At 42.5% G+C, this 16,920-nt stretch overlaps 2 protein-coding genes across 5 annotated transcripts in view; both read left to right on the plus strand.

Moving 5' to 3' along the window:
- fundc1 (FUN14 domain containing 1) overlaps positions 1-3,801 on the plus strand; it is a 60,990-nt gene extending 57,189 nt beyond the window's left edge. For both annotated transcript variants that reach the window (XM_072513839.1, XM_072513838.1), the window contains exon 5: positions 3,204-3,801. In XM_072513839.1, the coding sequence (XP_072369940.1) occupies positions 3,204-3,281 (78 nt within the window). In that variant the 3' untranslated portion in view covers positions 3,282-3,801. The remainder of the gene's footprint in view (positions 1-3,203) is intronic.
- Positions 3,802-14,697: 10,896 nt separating this feature from the next.
- efhc2 (EF-hand domain (C-terminal) containing 2) overlaps positions 14,698-16,920 on the plus strand; it is a 232,602-nt gene continuing 230,379 nt past the window's right edge. For 2 of the 3 annotated variants that reach the window (XM_072513841.1, XM_072513843.1), the window contains exon 1: positions 15,041-15,208. In XM_072513841.1, coding sequence (XP_072369942.1) covers positions 15,056-15,208 — 153 coding nt within the window. In that variant the 5' untranslated portion in view covers positions 15,041-15,055. Of the gene's footprint in view, positions 15,014-15,040; positions 15,209-16,920 lie in introns of those variants that run through there. The other variant, XM_072513842.1, reaches the window with a different exon arrangement.

Here is a 16,920-nt window from a genome sequence, read left to right on the forward strand (position 1 = left end):
ATCATATGAAAAGCTATTTAGGAGAAAGAGTAGGAGAAACATTTTTAAGTGAGCTGTCAGACTCAAATACACTTACTGGAGTTAGCGATTGAGGCAGGGACCATATTGTCATCTAACAAATAGATCATTTGGTAAATTACAGGACTTGCCTTACTTTTTCACTCTTGTTCCAATAGCATTAAAACTCAATATTTTTGCAGTCCTTTCCAGTAACATTAAACTATGCATCTATGATGAAAAGATTTACATGTCAGCTGAAGCCAGAAAGTGCCACATTTGCTGCCAGCTTACATTGCAGAATAGCAAAACACAAGATTAAAAAGTACATTTCACAATTAATCAAAGCTGTCAAATCAAGAACATTTTAGAGATATGTGAGCAGCTTTTCAAGCAGTTTTCATCTTCTGGACCAAGTAAAGCTGCACACAGGCTTTTGCTCACAGGATTCTTCTTGAATGACCAATAGAGAATGCTATAATTGCAAATTCAGTAGATTAAATATAAACAATTAATAGTCTTTGTTTTTCTAATATTTGTTACAAAATCTGCATAATCAGGAGTGAATGATCTTACTTTGAAATAGGCATGTACATACAATGAACAGTTGCGTCTTTTCTCCGAGAAAGCAGTCACAGAAGATATTTTGAAGTTTGCAACTAATGTCAGTATTGCACATATTCCTATATAATCCAAAAGCTCGTCATCTGAAATAGGATTAATCCTCTAGGCCTGTCACACCTGATGGAGAAGAAAACAGTTATAGTTGCCATTCTAGGGCAGCACGGTGGCACAGTGGTTAGCATTGCTGCTTCACGGCGCCGAAGTCCCAGGTTTGATCCCGGCTCTGGGTCACTGTCCGTGTGGAGTTTGCACATTCTCCCCGTGTTTGCGTGGGTTTCACCCCCATACCCAAAGATGTGCAGGTTAGGTGGATTGGCCATGCTAAATTGCGAATAATTGGAAAGAAATAATTGGGTACTCTAAATTTTTTTTTTTAAAACAATCCCCTGGGAAGTGCATGAATGGATGTACAGTGCACACAAAATTAAGCTTGCTATGATTTTCCTCAAAGTTGGATAGTCCGCTAAGTTGAAATGAACCAAAACACTAATATTCCTGTTGCCAAGAAATAACAGTCTATTTAGCTGACCCCTCCAAGCTTCTGCACCAGGCTTTGTTGCTTCCTTCATCATCACTCTAACTCTGAGCTCTTATAATTTTAACTTTTTCCAAAATAAATCTGAATCTTGCTTCTGTCTCCCTCTGTCCTGGTAAGGTTTGAATCCAGACTGGTCTCACTTTTGAGGTTGTATTTGTCATCAGCTCTTCCCAGCTTCACTTTTCTAATGCTCCCCGGCTAGTCTTATCAATCCACATATTAAAGCTCCTGCACAAAGCTGCATATTACCAGCAGCAACCTGTCAAGGCAAGGTTATAAAAATGGGAATGTAAAAATCATATGGGCTTTTTATTATTCATATTCTGAATATACCTTTGAATGGAAAGACCACTATTTATAGCCCTTCCTACTTGACCTTGAAAAAAGTAGTATCTGATGGTGAAGGATGCTGTTAAGTAGACATTTCAAAGTCTGGTGTGATAGGCACATGGATTAGAGTTTAGCTGTGGAAATGGAATAGAGCAGTGTAGCCAATTGAAACCAGAGTTGGACTTTGAAAGCTGTTGGAGGAGCATGCAAAAAATGGTATTAAAGAACAAAGAGCAGTCATGGAAGAGGATGAAACCATAAGCCACAATTACAGTAACAGCAAGCAAATGAGCTTTTCCTGGTGACACATAAGAACATAAGAACTAGGAGCAGGAGTAGGCCATCTGGCCCCTCGAGCCTGCTCCGCCATTCAATGAGATCATGGCTGATCTTTTGTGGACTCAGCTCCACTTTCCGGCCCGAACACCATAACCCTTAATCCCTTTATTCTTCAAAAAACTATCTATCTTTATCTTAAAAACATTCAATGAAGGAGCCTCTACTGCTTCACTGGGCAAGGAATTCCATAGATTCACAACCCTTTGGGTGAAGAAGTTCCTCCTAAACTCAGTCCTAAATCTACTTCCCCTTATTTTGAGGCTATGCCCCCTAGTTCTGCTTTCACCCGCCAGTGGAAACAACCTGCCCGCATCTATCCTATCTATTCCCTTCATAATCTTATATGTTTCTATAAGATCCCCCCTCATCCTTCTAAATTCCAACGAGTACAGTCCCAGTCTACTCAACCTCTCCTCGTAATCCAACCCCTTCAGCTCTGGGATTAACCTAGAGCTCCGCATTAACCTTAGCTCCGCATCGCCGCAACCGGAAGTCAGGATGTTTTTTCAACCAAGAACATGAACAAGATTATTTTAAAAGGCTGTACTCTGTGGTTAGCGCAGTTCGTGATCCAGAGCGATGCCAATAGCATGGGTTCAATTCCCCTACCAGCTCAGGTGATTCGTTCTCAGCCTTGCCCCTCGACTTTGGTGACCCTCGGGTTAAATCAGCTATGGTCCTCTGGGATTGTGGTCATTAACTCAACATGTTTGACATCTGTAAATGCAATGTTTCTTTAAATCCCCAGATTTGAATTGACAATTGATTCACATAAATAAAATAAAAAACTTATTAGAACTTTGATAATCTTAACACTAGATAAATCAGTGTATGCTTTGTGAAAATTAGTAATGCAACCTATCTAATAAATGAATGTAACTGCCTTTTGTTTAACAATCTTATGACCTGATAGAGGTATACAAAATTATGAGGGGCATAGACAGAGTGGATAGTCAGAGGCTTTTCCCCAGGGTAGAGGGGTCAATTACTAGGGGGCATAGGTTTAAGGTGAGAGGGGCAAAGTTTAGAGTAGATGTACGAGGCAAGTTTTTTACGCAGAGGGTAGTGGGTGCCTGGAACTCACTACCGGAGGAGGTAGTGGAGGCAGGGACGATAGGGACATTTAAGGGGCATCTTGACAAATATATGAATAGGATGGGAATAGAAGGATACGGACCCAGGAAGTGTAGAAGATTGTAGTTTAGTCGGGCAGTATGGTCGGCACGGGCTTGGAGGGCCGAAGGGCCTGTTCCTGTGCTGTACATTTCTTTGTTCTTTGTTCTTTGACACTAGGATTATTGGTAATGTTGCAATATTATGTATTTATAAGAAAATTTCCAGGTTCTAAGTCTGTTAAACATTTTCCCCCTTGTAGTCAGCTGAATTTGTCAAGAAGAATATCGTGCTGACCAGTGGTTTTGTTGGAGGCTTTTTATTGGGACTGGCTTCCTAAGAATTTCCAGCAACGTACAGACACAATGTCAACAATGAAGACAATGCTACAATTTGGTCCTGAAAATCCAAAACAGTGAGCAAAACTAGCGCATCAGTATCAACAGTTCACTAAGAGTAACATCACAGTGTTCATGGACACCACTAAATATTAAAAGGACACAAAAACAAAACGATTTGGCCTGTTTTGCATCAATTTATACAACTTATATTGTCAAAGAAAGCTAATTTTTCTCAGTTGAGTTTTAAAAGTTTTTGTATAGTTTCTCCTGCTATATCCATAATTATTATGCTGTAAATCTCTTTGCAATTTCAGATCAAGCCAAGTAAATGCTGTATTTTCTGTTGTATAGACTTAGTAAATATATTATTCAAAATGTACTAATTAGGATGATGGATCTGATTAAAGTATAAAAACCTTATTATTGTTTGGCTGCAATTGGGACTTCGGGTCAGTCATAGCTCCACATTTGTACAATTCAGTTAGTTGATTGAATATGAATTAAAGACTCTGCTTCAAATTTCATAGAATATTGATTTTAAATTAAAAATATAATTTTGGTAATTTATTTCAATTTGTATCCTTCCTACTTGTCAGCTATAAATGTTTTGAGGGAATAATTAACTTTTGAATTGTTCTAACTGAGCTAATTGCTAATCAGCAATTTTACTAACAATTGTTATGTTACAAAGCCATTGTTACAGTGTTTGAACTACTTCACTTTAGGCAAAAACAAAATTAAGCAGATACTGGAATAAAAATAGAAAATGCTAAAAATACTCAGGTCAGGCAGCATCTGTAGAGAGAAACAATTATCATTTCAGATCAATGGCCTGATGAAATATTGTGGTGACAGTGGTAGTAACAACGTAGCAGTCTTGAATTCAAATCTGCATTGGCAACTTGTGAAACTGAATTCAAGAGACCAGAAAATGACCAAAGGAAGCTACCAGATTGTTGTAAAAGCTCCACAGGTTCACTATAGTCCTTCAGAGAGGAAAGAAAAAACTCACACTCACATAGTGGACTTCAGAATCTCAGAACATCTTAAATTGCTTTACATCCAATAAGCTCATTTTAAAGTGTATCACTGCTGTGATGCAAGGAAATGTGACAGCCAATAGTCACACAGCATGATCCCACAGACCATGATGCGATAAATTAACAATAAAACCATTTGTTTAATGGCTGCTGGTCGAAGGATATATGTACAACATGAAATCCTTCAACCAGCAACCATTAAACATATATAAACGGCATATATGTTGGCCAGGACTCCCCAAGGCCCTAGGAATGGATAATAAGGGATTTTACATGGGCTGGATACAAACTGCTGACATATAGATGAGTTAGAATTTCTGTAAGATGGAGCTCAGAAAACTTAAAAGGAGATTAGAAGAAAGTAACCTGAAAGTGAGAAAGAGAGCACAGGAGAGGGAGTTCCAGAGTGAAAAGTTATATTGTTGAACTAAAAATACTACATAAAATGGCCTTGATTTTGCAGCCAACTGTTAGCATTTTCCATCTTTATCTCTCTGAAAATGTTGAGCATATTGCAGTCTAGCACTCCGTGCTCCACCACCAGCTATGCTGTGGAGCCAACAGAGAACAGAGCTGGCCGTGAAAACATAACTGTATATTTGTGGACTGCTTATTTAAATGAATAATTAGTAGATTTTAGTAAATAGTAGATTAGTACATTTTAAAAAGGCCCCTTGGGATATTTTAGCATCTACCTTCATCCCTTTGTATAGCTTAATCTTTCAAAAAAATTCAAGTTATTTTGTTTTGCAGCATTTTTCTTGTTTTAGGCGTCTGTGAAATTGGATTCTTTGACAGCTTGATAACAACACTCCAGCTCCACATGAGAATTCTGCAATCGGTTGCATGATGATAAGAGGTGAAGTTCTCATCAGAGAGATCACAAAGTTACTGAGACTTACTTCAAGGTCATAGCAAGTTTAATTCCTTCACTGCTGGTGCCTGAGCTAATAATGTGATGTAAATATGTATCATAAACTCAAGTGGGGATGTTTGTTCATGATTGTAATGTTCAGTACCATTACAACTCCTCAGATACTGAAGGAGTCTATACCCACGTGCAGGTACAACATTAAGGCTGTTAAGTGATAAGTAATGTTCATACACACAATTGCCAGGCAACAAACATCTCCAACAAGAGAGATCTAACCATCTCCCATGATGTTCAATGGGATTACCATTGCTGAAACCCCATCCATCAACATCCTGGTGCTTACCAATGACCAGAAACTTAACTGGACCACCTAATATAAATTCTATGGCTGCAAGAACAGGTAAGAAGCTGGGAATTCTGTGATGAGTAACTCATCTCATGATTCCCCAGTGTTTGTTATATATTAACATTGCACAAGTCAGAAATGTCATGGAATATTCTTACTTTCCGGTGCAGTCCCAACAACACTCAAGAAACTCAACACCATCCGGAAAAGCAGTCTGCTTCACTGGCATCCCATCTACCACCTTAAACGTTCACTCCCTTCACCACTGGTGAACAGTGGCAACAATGTGTACCATCTACAAGATGCACTGCAGCAACTCACCAAGGCTTCTTTGACAGCAACCTCCAAACCACAACCTCTATCACTTAGAAGGACAAGGGCACAGATGCAGGGAAGCATCACCACTTGCAAGTTTCCCTCTAATTTACATAGCATTGTTACTTGGAACTACAGGCTAAATTTTACTTTGGGAGTGGGGTGACTAGTCCCCAATCTAAGTTGGGGTGAGTCCTCCAGAGCTTGGCCGGTTTGCCCCATAGCCATTTTAACAGTTGTTGGGCCTTTAATTGGCTTGAAGTGGGACTTCTGGCCTCTTCAAAGAGGAAGTCCAGTTTCAAAGCTGCCTACCCCCCACTACGGGTAAAATACATGAGGAAGGCAGATGGGCATGGCGCCATTGCCATGGTGCTCAGTTTTTAATGCCCCCTGGAGGACCATAAAATTACGCCTTCACTGATCACAGGGTCAAAATCCTGGAACTCGCTCCCAACAGCACTGTGGGTTTACCTACACCACATGGACTGCTGAGGTTCAAGAAGACAATGCACCATTATCTTGTCAAGGACAATTAGGGATGGACAGTAAATGCAGGCCCTGCCAACAAGGCTCACATTCCAAGAATATATCTATAAATTGACCTGGGAGAAGTTAGGCATGGTATGTCTCCTCACCAGTAAATTTGTCCATCTTCTCCAATCTCAATATTTTATTTTGACTGAATTTCCTGCCCTCATTCTTTATTTCAGAAATAATTTTTTTTGTTCGAAAAAGTACAGTTTTTCAAGGGAATAAAAGACTAAACATGAATTGCCAGGAAAGCTTAAATCAGTTACACTTAATGGTTATATGTGCCTCATTTCAAAACAGGAGGAAGTTTTCATGTAATTTTCTGAGATGTTGATGCTTTTCTGGCTGTGGCTTTATAGGCACTGATCACTTTTGGTTTCTTACCTAAATAACTATTATTCAGGTGTAAGTAGTGTTAATGAATGACTGCAGTTATTTGAGTGGGAGCCAGACCGGGGCTGGTTTAGCACACTGGGTTAAATCGCTGGCTTTTAAAGCAGACCAAGGCAGGCTAGCAGCACGGTTCGATTCCCGTACCAGCCTCCCCGAACAGGCGCGGAATGTGGCGACTAGGGGCTTTTCACAGTAACTTCATTTGAAGCCTACTTGTGACAATAAGCGATTTTCATTTCATTTCATTTTCATCACATCCTCTTCCAGCAATAGTGAATATTGTTGTGCAGCAGAAACGTGAGCCAATTTCCTTCCCACGTCAAACAACGTTTTAGCCCTCCGAGCAGTATCCCAGCTGAGGTCATGCAGCACCTTTGGTAAGACATAGTGGACTCATGACTAAGGTCAGAACATGTAGAATCGGGACAGATAGCAGGCTGGATAGCCTACTAGCTACAAAACAGTGAGTAAAGATTTAAAGGTAATTCTCAGATGGGAAAAAGGTTCCAAATTATGTTTCATAAAGACCACTGCTGAGACCACAATTGTTCAGAATTGACATAACTGATTTTGGACTCAATTGTGACTTCAAAATAGATATTACAGAGGAAGACTGGCAAAATACAATACGAGTAAACTTGCTGAATGGGCAACTGTGAGATGGTGCATTTTGGTGGGAAGAAGTAAGAAGCCACATACTCTGGAATTAAAGTAGGCAGGCAGAGGGATCTGGAGGTACACATACATAAGCGATACAAGTTAATAAGGCCATAGAAAAAGCAAACAAAGCACCAAGGTCTCTTTCCGGAGGGACAGAATTGAAAAGCAGAGATGTTTAACTTGTATACAATGTACAGTAGACCACACATCAGATTGAATTCTTATTTACCTGGTGCACTGAACAGATGAATCAGAAAGTCATGGGAAACCCGTACATCAGGATTCTCGTAGAGTATGGAGTTTTAATTCCACATTGCATATGATGTCATCGATTGGTTCTTGCTGGATTCTGGCAGGCAAGGGGGATTTTGAAGGATGGGAATGGGCTGCATACGGAACAAGGTCAGAGGCCTCGGGTCGTGAAGGATGACACTGGAAGTTTGGTGATGAAGGGTGAAAATCAGAGGTCTGTTGATGGTAGGGTGGAACCAGAGGCCTTATGGAGGGATTGGAGGCTGTGGAGGAAAGTCAGTGAGGGAATTAAGAGGGATGCCTATTCACTAAGACCCATCAGCAAGGCATTTTGATCCAGGAGAAAGGTGTAAAGTCACTTACTTCCTGTATGAAATCTGCCAAATCCTCACCTCGATGAAGACGCCAGGTTTAGGAAAATCAAGAAGCCCAGACGGCCAGAGTTAAAATTAAAAAATAGAACAGTGAGGCTTGTAGCCTCTTCACCATTATAAAGTTCCTGCCTGCCTCCTTGAATACTATGTAACGCACACCAGTAACCAAACCCATCACCTTGCTGATCCGTACAACTTGGGCAGCATGGTGGCACAGTGGTTAGCACTGCTGGCTCACAGCACCAGGGACCCGACTCAATTCCAACCTTGGGTACCGTGTGGAGTTTGCACTTTCTTCCTGTGTCTGTTTCCTTTGGGTGCTCTGGTTTCCTCCCATAGTCCAAAGTTGTGCAGGTTAGGTGGATTGGCTATGCTAAAATTGCCCCTTAGTCTCCAAAGATGTGTAGGTTGTGTGGGGTTATGAGGATAGGGTGGGGAGTGGGCCTAGGTAGGGTGCTCTTTCAGAGGGGTTGGTGCAGATTTGATGGGACGAATGGCAACTTTTTGCACTGTAGGGATTCTATGGACTTGCCTATTTGCTTTCAGGTTATGAGTGGTTGTAACAATTTTTAAAATATTGTTGTATCTAGATCAAACAGATATGCAAATAATGGATGTGATAAATTAATTAAAATCGGTATTGCATTAAGTTCATTAAAACAGGAAACTCTGAAAGCAAATAGTTGGCTGGCGAATTCTTGAATGCACTGTAGCACAAAGTGAGGTTAGTTGAAAGTTATAATACTACACACTGAACTCCTGATCTGGGCCTTGCTGATAAAGGTAAGAGAGTATGCGTTCTCAGGCTGTTGACACATCATTTTAAGGAATAGCTTTAGAACAGCACAGATAGACCCCTATTAGCAGTAAAATGGAGAATAGCAGAGTACACAATCCACTATTGAGGCAAAAAAAACATAGTGGACATTCTAGCATAAAACACACCTATGATGGTTTAGTGGATGGCCAGTTCAGTAAAATTTCCAGAGGCAGCTATTTTATGTAATTTCAATAATCTTTGTATTTTTCAAGCAAGGCAACGTTTGGGGGTGGGAGTGGGGGACATTTTGGTGGGGGGGGGGGGGGGGGAGTGGCAATGGGAGAGCAACCTTAAAAGGTGTTGTAGTCTCAACAGAGGGAGGGCAGCAGTTTTTCTGGAGATTGTTAATGGACAAAATGGCTGGTGGAACTCCTAGGACTGTTGCCTCAGTGAAGTTAAGCTTCGTAGCAGAAGGTGACCCTGAGAAAAGTAACAATTTGTAGGTTATATCGTAATCCTTCAAATAAACCAAGTTTACAGCAAGCACAGCAAGAGGTGGTAAATTTTATCTCATAATGTGGTGTTTATAGAAACATTGATAAGCTGAGTTTGATGGTACATCAGTTAGTGTCAAACAGTTCAGGAAGAACCTGCAATATAGTAGTGTGAGCGCTATGTAAGAAAGTGGTGCTCAAAGTTCCCAGGAGTCAATTTTTTAAAAAATTATGAGACGTTGGTGGTGCTGGCTGGGCCAGCATGTACTGGCCTTTGAACTTAGTGTCTTGCTAGACCATTTCATTGTCTGGAGTCACATGTCGGCCAGGTAAGGATGTCAAATGCAGATTTCCTTCCCTAAAGGATATTAGTGAACTAGATGAGTTTTTGTGACAATCAACAAGTTTTGCAGTCATCATTAGACTTTTAATTCCAGAGTTTTACTGAATTTGGATTTCACCTGAACCTTGATCTCCAGAGCATTACCTGGAGTCCTCGTCCAGTGAAAATACCACAGTTACACCACCTCCCCTACAAGCAACATTTAATAATAATAATCTTTGTCACAAATAGGCTTACATTAACATTGCAATGAAGTTACTGTGAAAAGCCCCTGGTCACCATATTCCGGTGGGGTACACGGAGGAAGAATTCAGAATGTCCAATTCAGCTAACACCATGGGTGGGATTCTCCGACCCCACGCCGGGTCGGAGAATCGCCGGGGGCTGGAGTGAATCCCACCCCCGCCATGTCCCGAAGTCTCCGCCACCAGAGATTCGGCGGGGGCGGGAATCGCACCGCGCCGGTCGGCGGGCCCACCCCCGCCGATTCTCCGGCCTGCGATGGGCCGACGTTCCGCTGCTGAAATGCCTGTCCCGCTAGTGTGGATTAAACCACCTTTTGAACGGCGGGACAAGGCGGCGCAGGCAGGCTCCAGGGTCCTGGGGGGAGCGCGGAGCAATCTGGCCCTGGAGGTGCACTCTTTTTCTTCTGCCTTCGCCATGGTCTTCACTATGGCAGAGGCGGAAGGGACCCCCTCCCCTGCAGCTGCTGACGCTCCCGCGCATGCGGCGCCCGGCGAAGACCTTTCGGCCCCGGTTGGCGTGGCGCCAAAAGCCTTTCCCGCCAGCCGGCGGAGCGCAAACCACTCCGGCGCGGGCCTAGCACCTCAAGGTGAGGGCTCTGCACCTTTGGGGCAGCCCGACGCCGGAGTGGTTCTCGCCACTCCAATACGCCGGAACCCCCCGCCCCGCCAGGTAGGGGAGAATCCTGCCCCAAGTCTTTCGGGACTTGTGGGAGGAAACCGGAGCAGCCGGAGGAAACCCACGAAGACACAGGGAGAATGTGCAGACTCCGCACAGCCAGTGCGCAAACCGGGAATCGAACCTGGGACCCTGGCGCTGTGAAGCAACAGTGCTAACCACTATGCTACCGTGCTGCCCTATTTATCCTTCTGGCTGTAATCATTGCTTGCTACTTTCTTTGTTTCCACCTTTACCTTTGTCCCACAAGAGTTGCTTTAACTCTATTAAAAAGTAATTGTTATTAATTTTTAAGATTAATTTCTCCAGTACAGTTCAAATAACGATCACAAAATGGTTACGCACCTTGCTAAATGATTGTTAGCACATTTGCATGGCAGTCAGGAGAAAGAGATAAAATAATATATCTCAGATATAAAATAATCAAAACTCTGATCAAAAGCACTTAGGAAATTAATTTTCTTTAGAAGATGTAGAAAAAACAAAATTGTAATTTGTTTTTCTGGGGAAACATTTTTTGTTGTTCCTGTTCCTATATTCCTCATTGCTTGTGTCAATTTATCCCTTCAACAAGATATTTTTTAAAAAAATTTAGAGTGCCCAGTTATTTCTTTCCAATTAAGTGGCAATTTAGCGTGGCCAATCCACCTAACTTGTACATCTTTGGGTTGTGGGGGTGAAACCCACGCAGATACGGGGAGAATGTGCAAACTCCACACGGACAGTGACCCAGGGCTGGGAATCTGGGTCCTCAGTGCCATGAGGCAGCAGTGCTAACCACTGTGCCAAGTACCGCCCTATCCCTTCAACAAATATAGTAAGAAGTCTTACAACACCAGGTTAAAGTCCAACAGGTTTGTTTCGAATCACTAGCTTTCGGAGCACTGCTCCTTCCCCATTCATCCGAGGATGGAGCAGTGCTCTGAAAGCTAGTGATTCAAAACAAATCTGTTGGACTTTAATCTGGTGTTGTAAGACTTCTTACTGTGCTCACCCCAGTCCAACGCCGGCATCTCCACATCGCGGCTACCTTCAACAAGTATGACAGATCAGCATTATGTTTGTTGAGTATATGTTACAAGCCGTAGTTTTGTCTTCCTGTTCAAAATGTTGTTTAAAGAGCTAAAAGTAAATGATTCTGAGTGAAGAGATTTCATCACATGATTATTCCCATTGGTCAAGCAAAAAGATTCATTACCCAATTGGATGATGCTTGATTGTCATCCAAACAGCCTTCTCCCCATCCCCCACCAATTTCAATATTTTTATATCTGGTAAAGAGAAATGTTCAGAAAAATGACTTTAATAATGCCACAATGAGTGCACACCGAGTTTTGTAGAAACAAAAAACTTAATTTATAATTACTATTGTACACAGCTCCAGTATCTCCCTCCTGGGGTTTTCCTGAGTCAGTGCTTACTGGCCGACTCTATAGCCAGACATTGTTAAAGGTTCCCGGCCCTCTTATCAGAGGAGCTTGTAGTCTGTAAGTAACCATTCCCACCCCATATGACCCGTGCAAGTTGTAACAATGACAAAAAGAACAATCTTTTTAATGTCCCTGTGGTGATATGCCTATGGGCTATATCATATTTGAATGGTGTGCGACCTCCAACCAGCAGATGGTGGTACAGATACCCCATGTGGTCTCCAGACCAAGGTCATATGACCTGGGCTCCAGATATAAAGGGAGACACATCCAGCCATCTTCAGAAGAAGATTGAGAGGATAATAGATGTGCATGTAATTGGTCAGTGCTAGGTGTAAGTTCCAGAGGAGTAGCAAGACTCTGTGATAACGTGCTCTGTATCAGATTGCTATTTTACCCTACGTGACACAATAAAAGGATCCTTGTTTGGACAGATCGAAGTATTTGGTGAGTTACTTCATAAAGTACAAGGGGCCAAACACAACATGGTACCACGAGTGCTGAAGATTTGAAGTTGGCAACGGCAGTGAAAACGTTAGGCATTCAGCTTGAAGACCGGTCTGGTGAATTGCAACCTGAGGCGAACCAACGCGTAAAAATGCTGAAGCTCGAGATGGATGGACTGAGGACCCCCACTAGCTTCAGATATCCAATAACGTGGCTGTTCAAACAACAGTTTGAACTTTATGTTTCGGCCGTGGGCTTGCAGGCCCACCCTGATGAAAGACGAATCGCACTGCTGCTAACATTGGCAGGTTTACAAGCGCTCAAACCATATAACTTGTTTGTCTTTGAACGCGAGGGGGATCAGAAGAATTTTGATGACTTGATAAAGTGCTTTGATCAGCATTGTTCCCCCAAGAAGAATGAAACGTTTGAGCGCTATATGTTTTGTATGCGTACTCGGAGACCTGGCGTATCATTTGACAGTTTTGTCACAGACTTGAGGCTGAAGGCCCAGTCATGCAACTTTGGAGATTTAATCCGCAACCAAATTTTCTTTGTTTGCTTGATGATAAGCTTTGGGCGATATTATTGGGAGATGAAGATTCGGTGCTAGAAAAGGCAGTGAAGATTTGCCAGGCGAGCGAGGTTGCTGCACAAAGAATAGGTGCACTCTGCTCAAACAATTTTGGCGCCAACATGGATGAAGGAAGCCAGCGCCATTAGTGCTGTGACGAACATCATAAAGAAACGTTGTCTTAGAGTGGGCGGCCATTTTAAGCACCTATGTGGCACACGACATCCCCCACGGCAATGTCCGGTGTATAGAAAGGTTTGTTCCAGATGCGGCCGTGTTGGGCACTTCGCAAAGCAATGCTTTGCGCAATCCACCATAGATCATGCGCAGGCGATGCATGCAGTAGATGAGATAGACACAGAACCATTTTTTTTTCTCATTGTGCTGAGAAACCACATGACTAACAGAAACTACACGACTAACAGAAACAAAAATGGAAGAATAATCGGAACAAAGTATGAAGACAATCAGAATGTTCTGAAAACTTTTATGTCCGTACTCAAATCGAAGGTAATGCTCAATGATACTTTCGTTCGGTGTGACTTTGACCCTAAAGCGACAGCCAACCTCGTAAGTCAACATGCTTTGCAGAAGCTAAATGTGCAGTGAGACTTTGCTAATCGGTCAGGGATCATGATAGACTTCGGCACAAGAACTCTAGACACCTTTGATGTTTGCAAATTAGTGCTCTCAGTGGCAGGCATAAAGCACACAATACTCTTTCATATTGTAGATTTGGATGTGGACTCAGTAGTTGGCATAAAATCGTGTGAATCCTTGAATCTAGTGGAACGGCTAAATCTCCTAGGCGATAGCTGGTCACCTGAGCACAGTGAATCACTGCAAGGCATTACGGAATGCATGTGTATGAGGATTTAGAAGAAATCATAGTGGAAGACGTCAAACCAGGGACAGAACTGCCGGTGAGCATTCCGCAATTCTGGTTAAGTCTTAAAAAGCGTGCATAGACTCAATGGCATGAAACGAGGATATGATGAACCCTATTAAAGCATCTGAGAGATGAGTGTTAAATGGACAGAGATTGACAAGCAGTGGAGCTTCACTCTGGAGTTTACATTCAGGCCTAATGAGTATTTCACGAATGAGGTAATCACTGAAGTGTATTAGTTGGACTCTCTGCCGCTGAAATTGTGCGTAGATGAGCCACAGATCATCAGCTGTACAGGCTGCACGATCGACTGGAGGAAGGGCAAAAATGTATGAACAATTCAAAAGAAAATACGTCTTTTTTGCAGAGCTGTGTCCTGGAGATTGATCTTATTTCTGGAGACGCCAGGCAATCCTGGAGGATTGGCAACCCTATGCCTGTCATTGGTGACATACGTTGCCTCTAATCTAAAACTCTCATCCTCATGTTTTTACTTCAACACTTTTCATCTCTCCATCTCTCCCATTACCTCAGGAACTCTGTATTCGAGAGACCCTATCCCGATTGCATCCTCCCACTTTAGATGTCTTTACCTTTGCACGATGGTAGTTGGGTCTCGGTGCTTTTTCAACCCCTGCTACTATTCTATTTTCTGACTCGCAGTCCTGTTAGTTGTCACATTGAATCTCTGGACATTTTTTTGAAGTTGAAGGCGCTATATAAATGCAAGTTGCTGCTCAAACTTATAATATTCAATCCATTGCCTGTGCTTTCAGTTCATCTCAACTGGAGATGGGGCTGTATCCGTCTCCAGTGCGGGTGTGGTAAAAGCGGAACGAGTAGTGAAGAGTTGGTGAGTTATGTGGATGGAGTGTTTGCCAATGGAGAGGAGCCCAGGCAGCAGGTCCCGCCCGAATACACTGACCTTCTTAAGATGGCGATCAACTCCGTTCGGCTTTTTCGAACGAAACATGCATTCGAAGAAATAAAACAACAACGGATTGCGAGTTAAGCATGAGACCCGAGATATCGGGTGCAAGCAAGAAACTGAAGCCGGGGAAGAGAGGTCACTGCGCAAGAGTTTGCGGGTAAAAATGGAATTTGTTTAAAGCCCTTCCTTTAATGGCGGAATGTTCGACTCGGAGCAGCGCGCGCGAACAGCCAGCGTGGCGACGTCACCGTTACCGAGGCAACGGGGGAATCAAACAAAGCTCCCACTGAGACTGCAGAGCACAGGGAACATGACTTTACCACTCTTACCAGGGAACACATTCAACAGGAATGTGAGTAACAAACCCACACATCTTTTCTCCAACTAATAAGTCTACACGTTGTAGAAACTGATTTCTCCTTCAAAACAGCTTTTCGAACTGGGTTCCCCCAACCCTAACTCTGGAGGAAATCACAGGCATCTAAATTTCTGTCTGTCTGCTAATTAGTTTTATGTGTTGATGACATTCTACAGTTTTACTTTTGTTTTCTGTGCGCTAATAGGACATGTTTTCTGCAAGTGTTTGGGTAGCTGACACAACACTGTCTGAAGCTGTGTTGAAGCTGTGACAGGCTGGTCAGCGCGGTGGGTGTGGGAAGCACTGCACAGGAAACATTGAAATGTACCACTGTAAAAAGGCCTTGTCTTTCCTCCGGACCGACCAGTGGTGCGTGTGCTGGGTTCTTTGTTAAGTGTTGATCATGTCCAGGTTCTATCTCTTAGGAGAAATGCGTTGGAGTTTCTTGTGGGGACTGGGGGTGGGTAGATGTTCCATTTGCTGCTGGAAAGGTGTATCATCCACTGGGGTTCACACTGTACCTGTCTGCCCTGAGGATACTGCTTTCCGACAAGATACCAATGTCCAGTGGAAAGCAACATCATGGACAGCCTTAATGATGTTTCAGCACTGAGGTTATCGCTGATACACAAAGGGGCAGATTTCCACCAGTGCTATACTGTCATGTGAGAGTACCTTTAAGAAATGGGTGTTTATAAATGGGTATGTGTATAAATATCTGTAGTGAGAGTACCTTTAAGAAATGGGTGTTTATTATTGCAGTGATGTCAGAGAGTGGATGGAGCTGGGCTGTGTCAGCTTTTTAGTTTAGTTTTCAGAGCTGGATAGCTGCAGTCACAGCCAGAAGGTGTATGAATCTCTCTCTGTAATCTAAAGACTGTAAATTGATCCTGGTGATTTAAAACTAATAACAGTAGTGACTTTAACCTAATGTGCTTTTCGTAAAAGGTGTTTTAAGTCTTATGGATGTTAAAAAGGAAAGCTTAAAGGTTTACTTAGTGTTGTAGTCTTTGGGGGTTGTATTTGAATTAATGGTTGCTAAGATGTTCACTATGTTTTAAAAAGGGAAACTTGAGTTCATAGAATAAACATTGTTTTGCTTTAGAAAATACTTTCCCATTCCTGCTGTACCACACCAGTAGAGTGGGCCGTGTGCACCCAATACAATCTAGTAAAACTTGTGTGTCAGGTGAACTCCATGACACACTTTGGGGTTCTCTAAACCCTGGCCCATAACAAATTGGGGGCTCGTCCGGGATAAAAGTCTATCTATTGGACTGGCTTAGTGAACCTAAAGACAGTGAGGGGTGAGCATATTGTGGGTGTGGAGACTTTTCTGGTGTGGTATTTTAGTTTAAGTAGTGAGTGCATTGTGGACAATGGCTTTCAGAGGCTCTGAGGTTTTTGGGGGTGGAGACGGTCACACGCAGTACCTTACAGACCAAGACTAAAAGCAGACTGTTAGATTTGGCAAAAACATTGCTGTTAACATTACTTGACAAAATGCGAAAAGATGAGGTAATATGGTGGTGGCTAAGCATTTAAAGTTGCCTGAGATACAGTTCGACTCATTGGAAATATCAAAAATTCAGTTGCAAATTAAACAAATGGAACATGAGAAAGAATTAAAGCAGCTTGAATACGAAAGAGAGAGAGAGGAAAAAGAAAGGGAAAGAGAAAGAGCGAGAAGAAAAAGAGAGAGAAGA

The sequence above is a fragment of the Scyliorhinus torazame genome, chromosome 8, assembly GCF_047496885.1.
Source record: "Scyliorhinus torazame isolate Kashiwa2021f chromosome 8, sScyTor2.1, whole genome shotgun sequence".
NCBI lineage: Eukaryota > Metazoa > Chordata > Chondrichthyes > Carcharhiniformes > Scyliorhinidae > Scyliorhinus > Scyliorhinus torazame.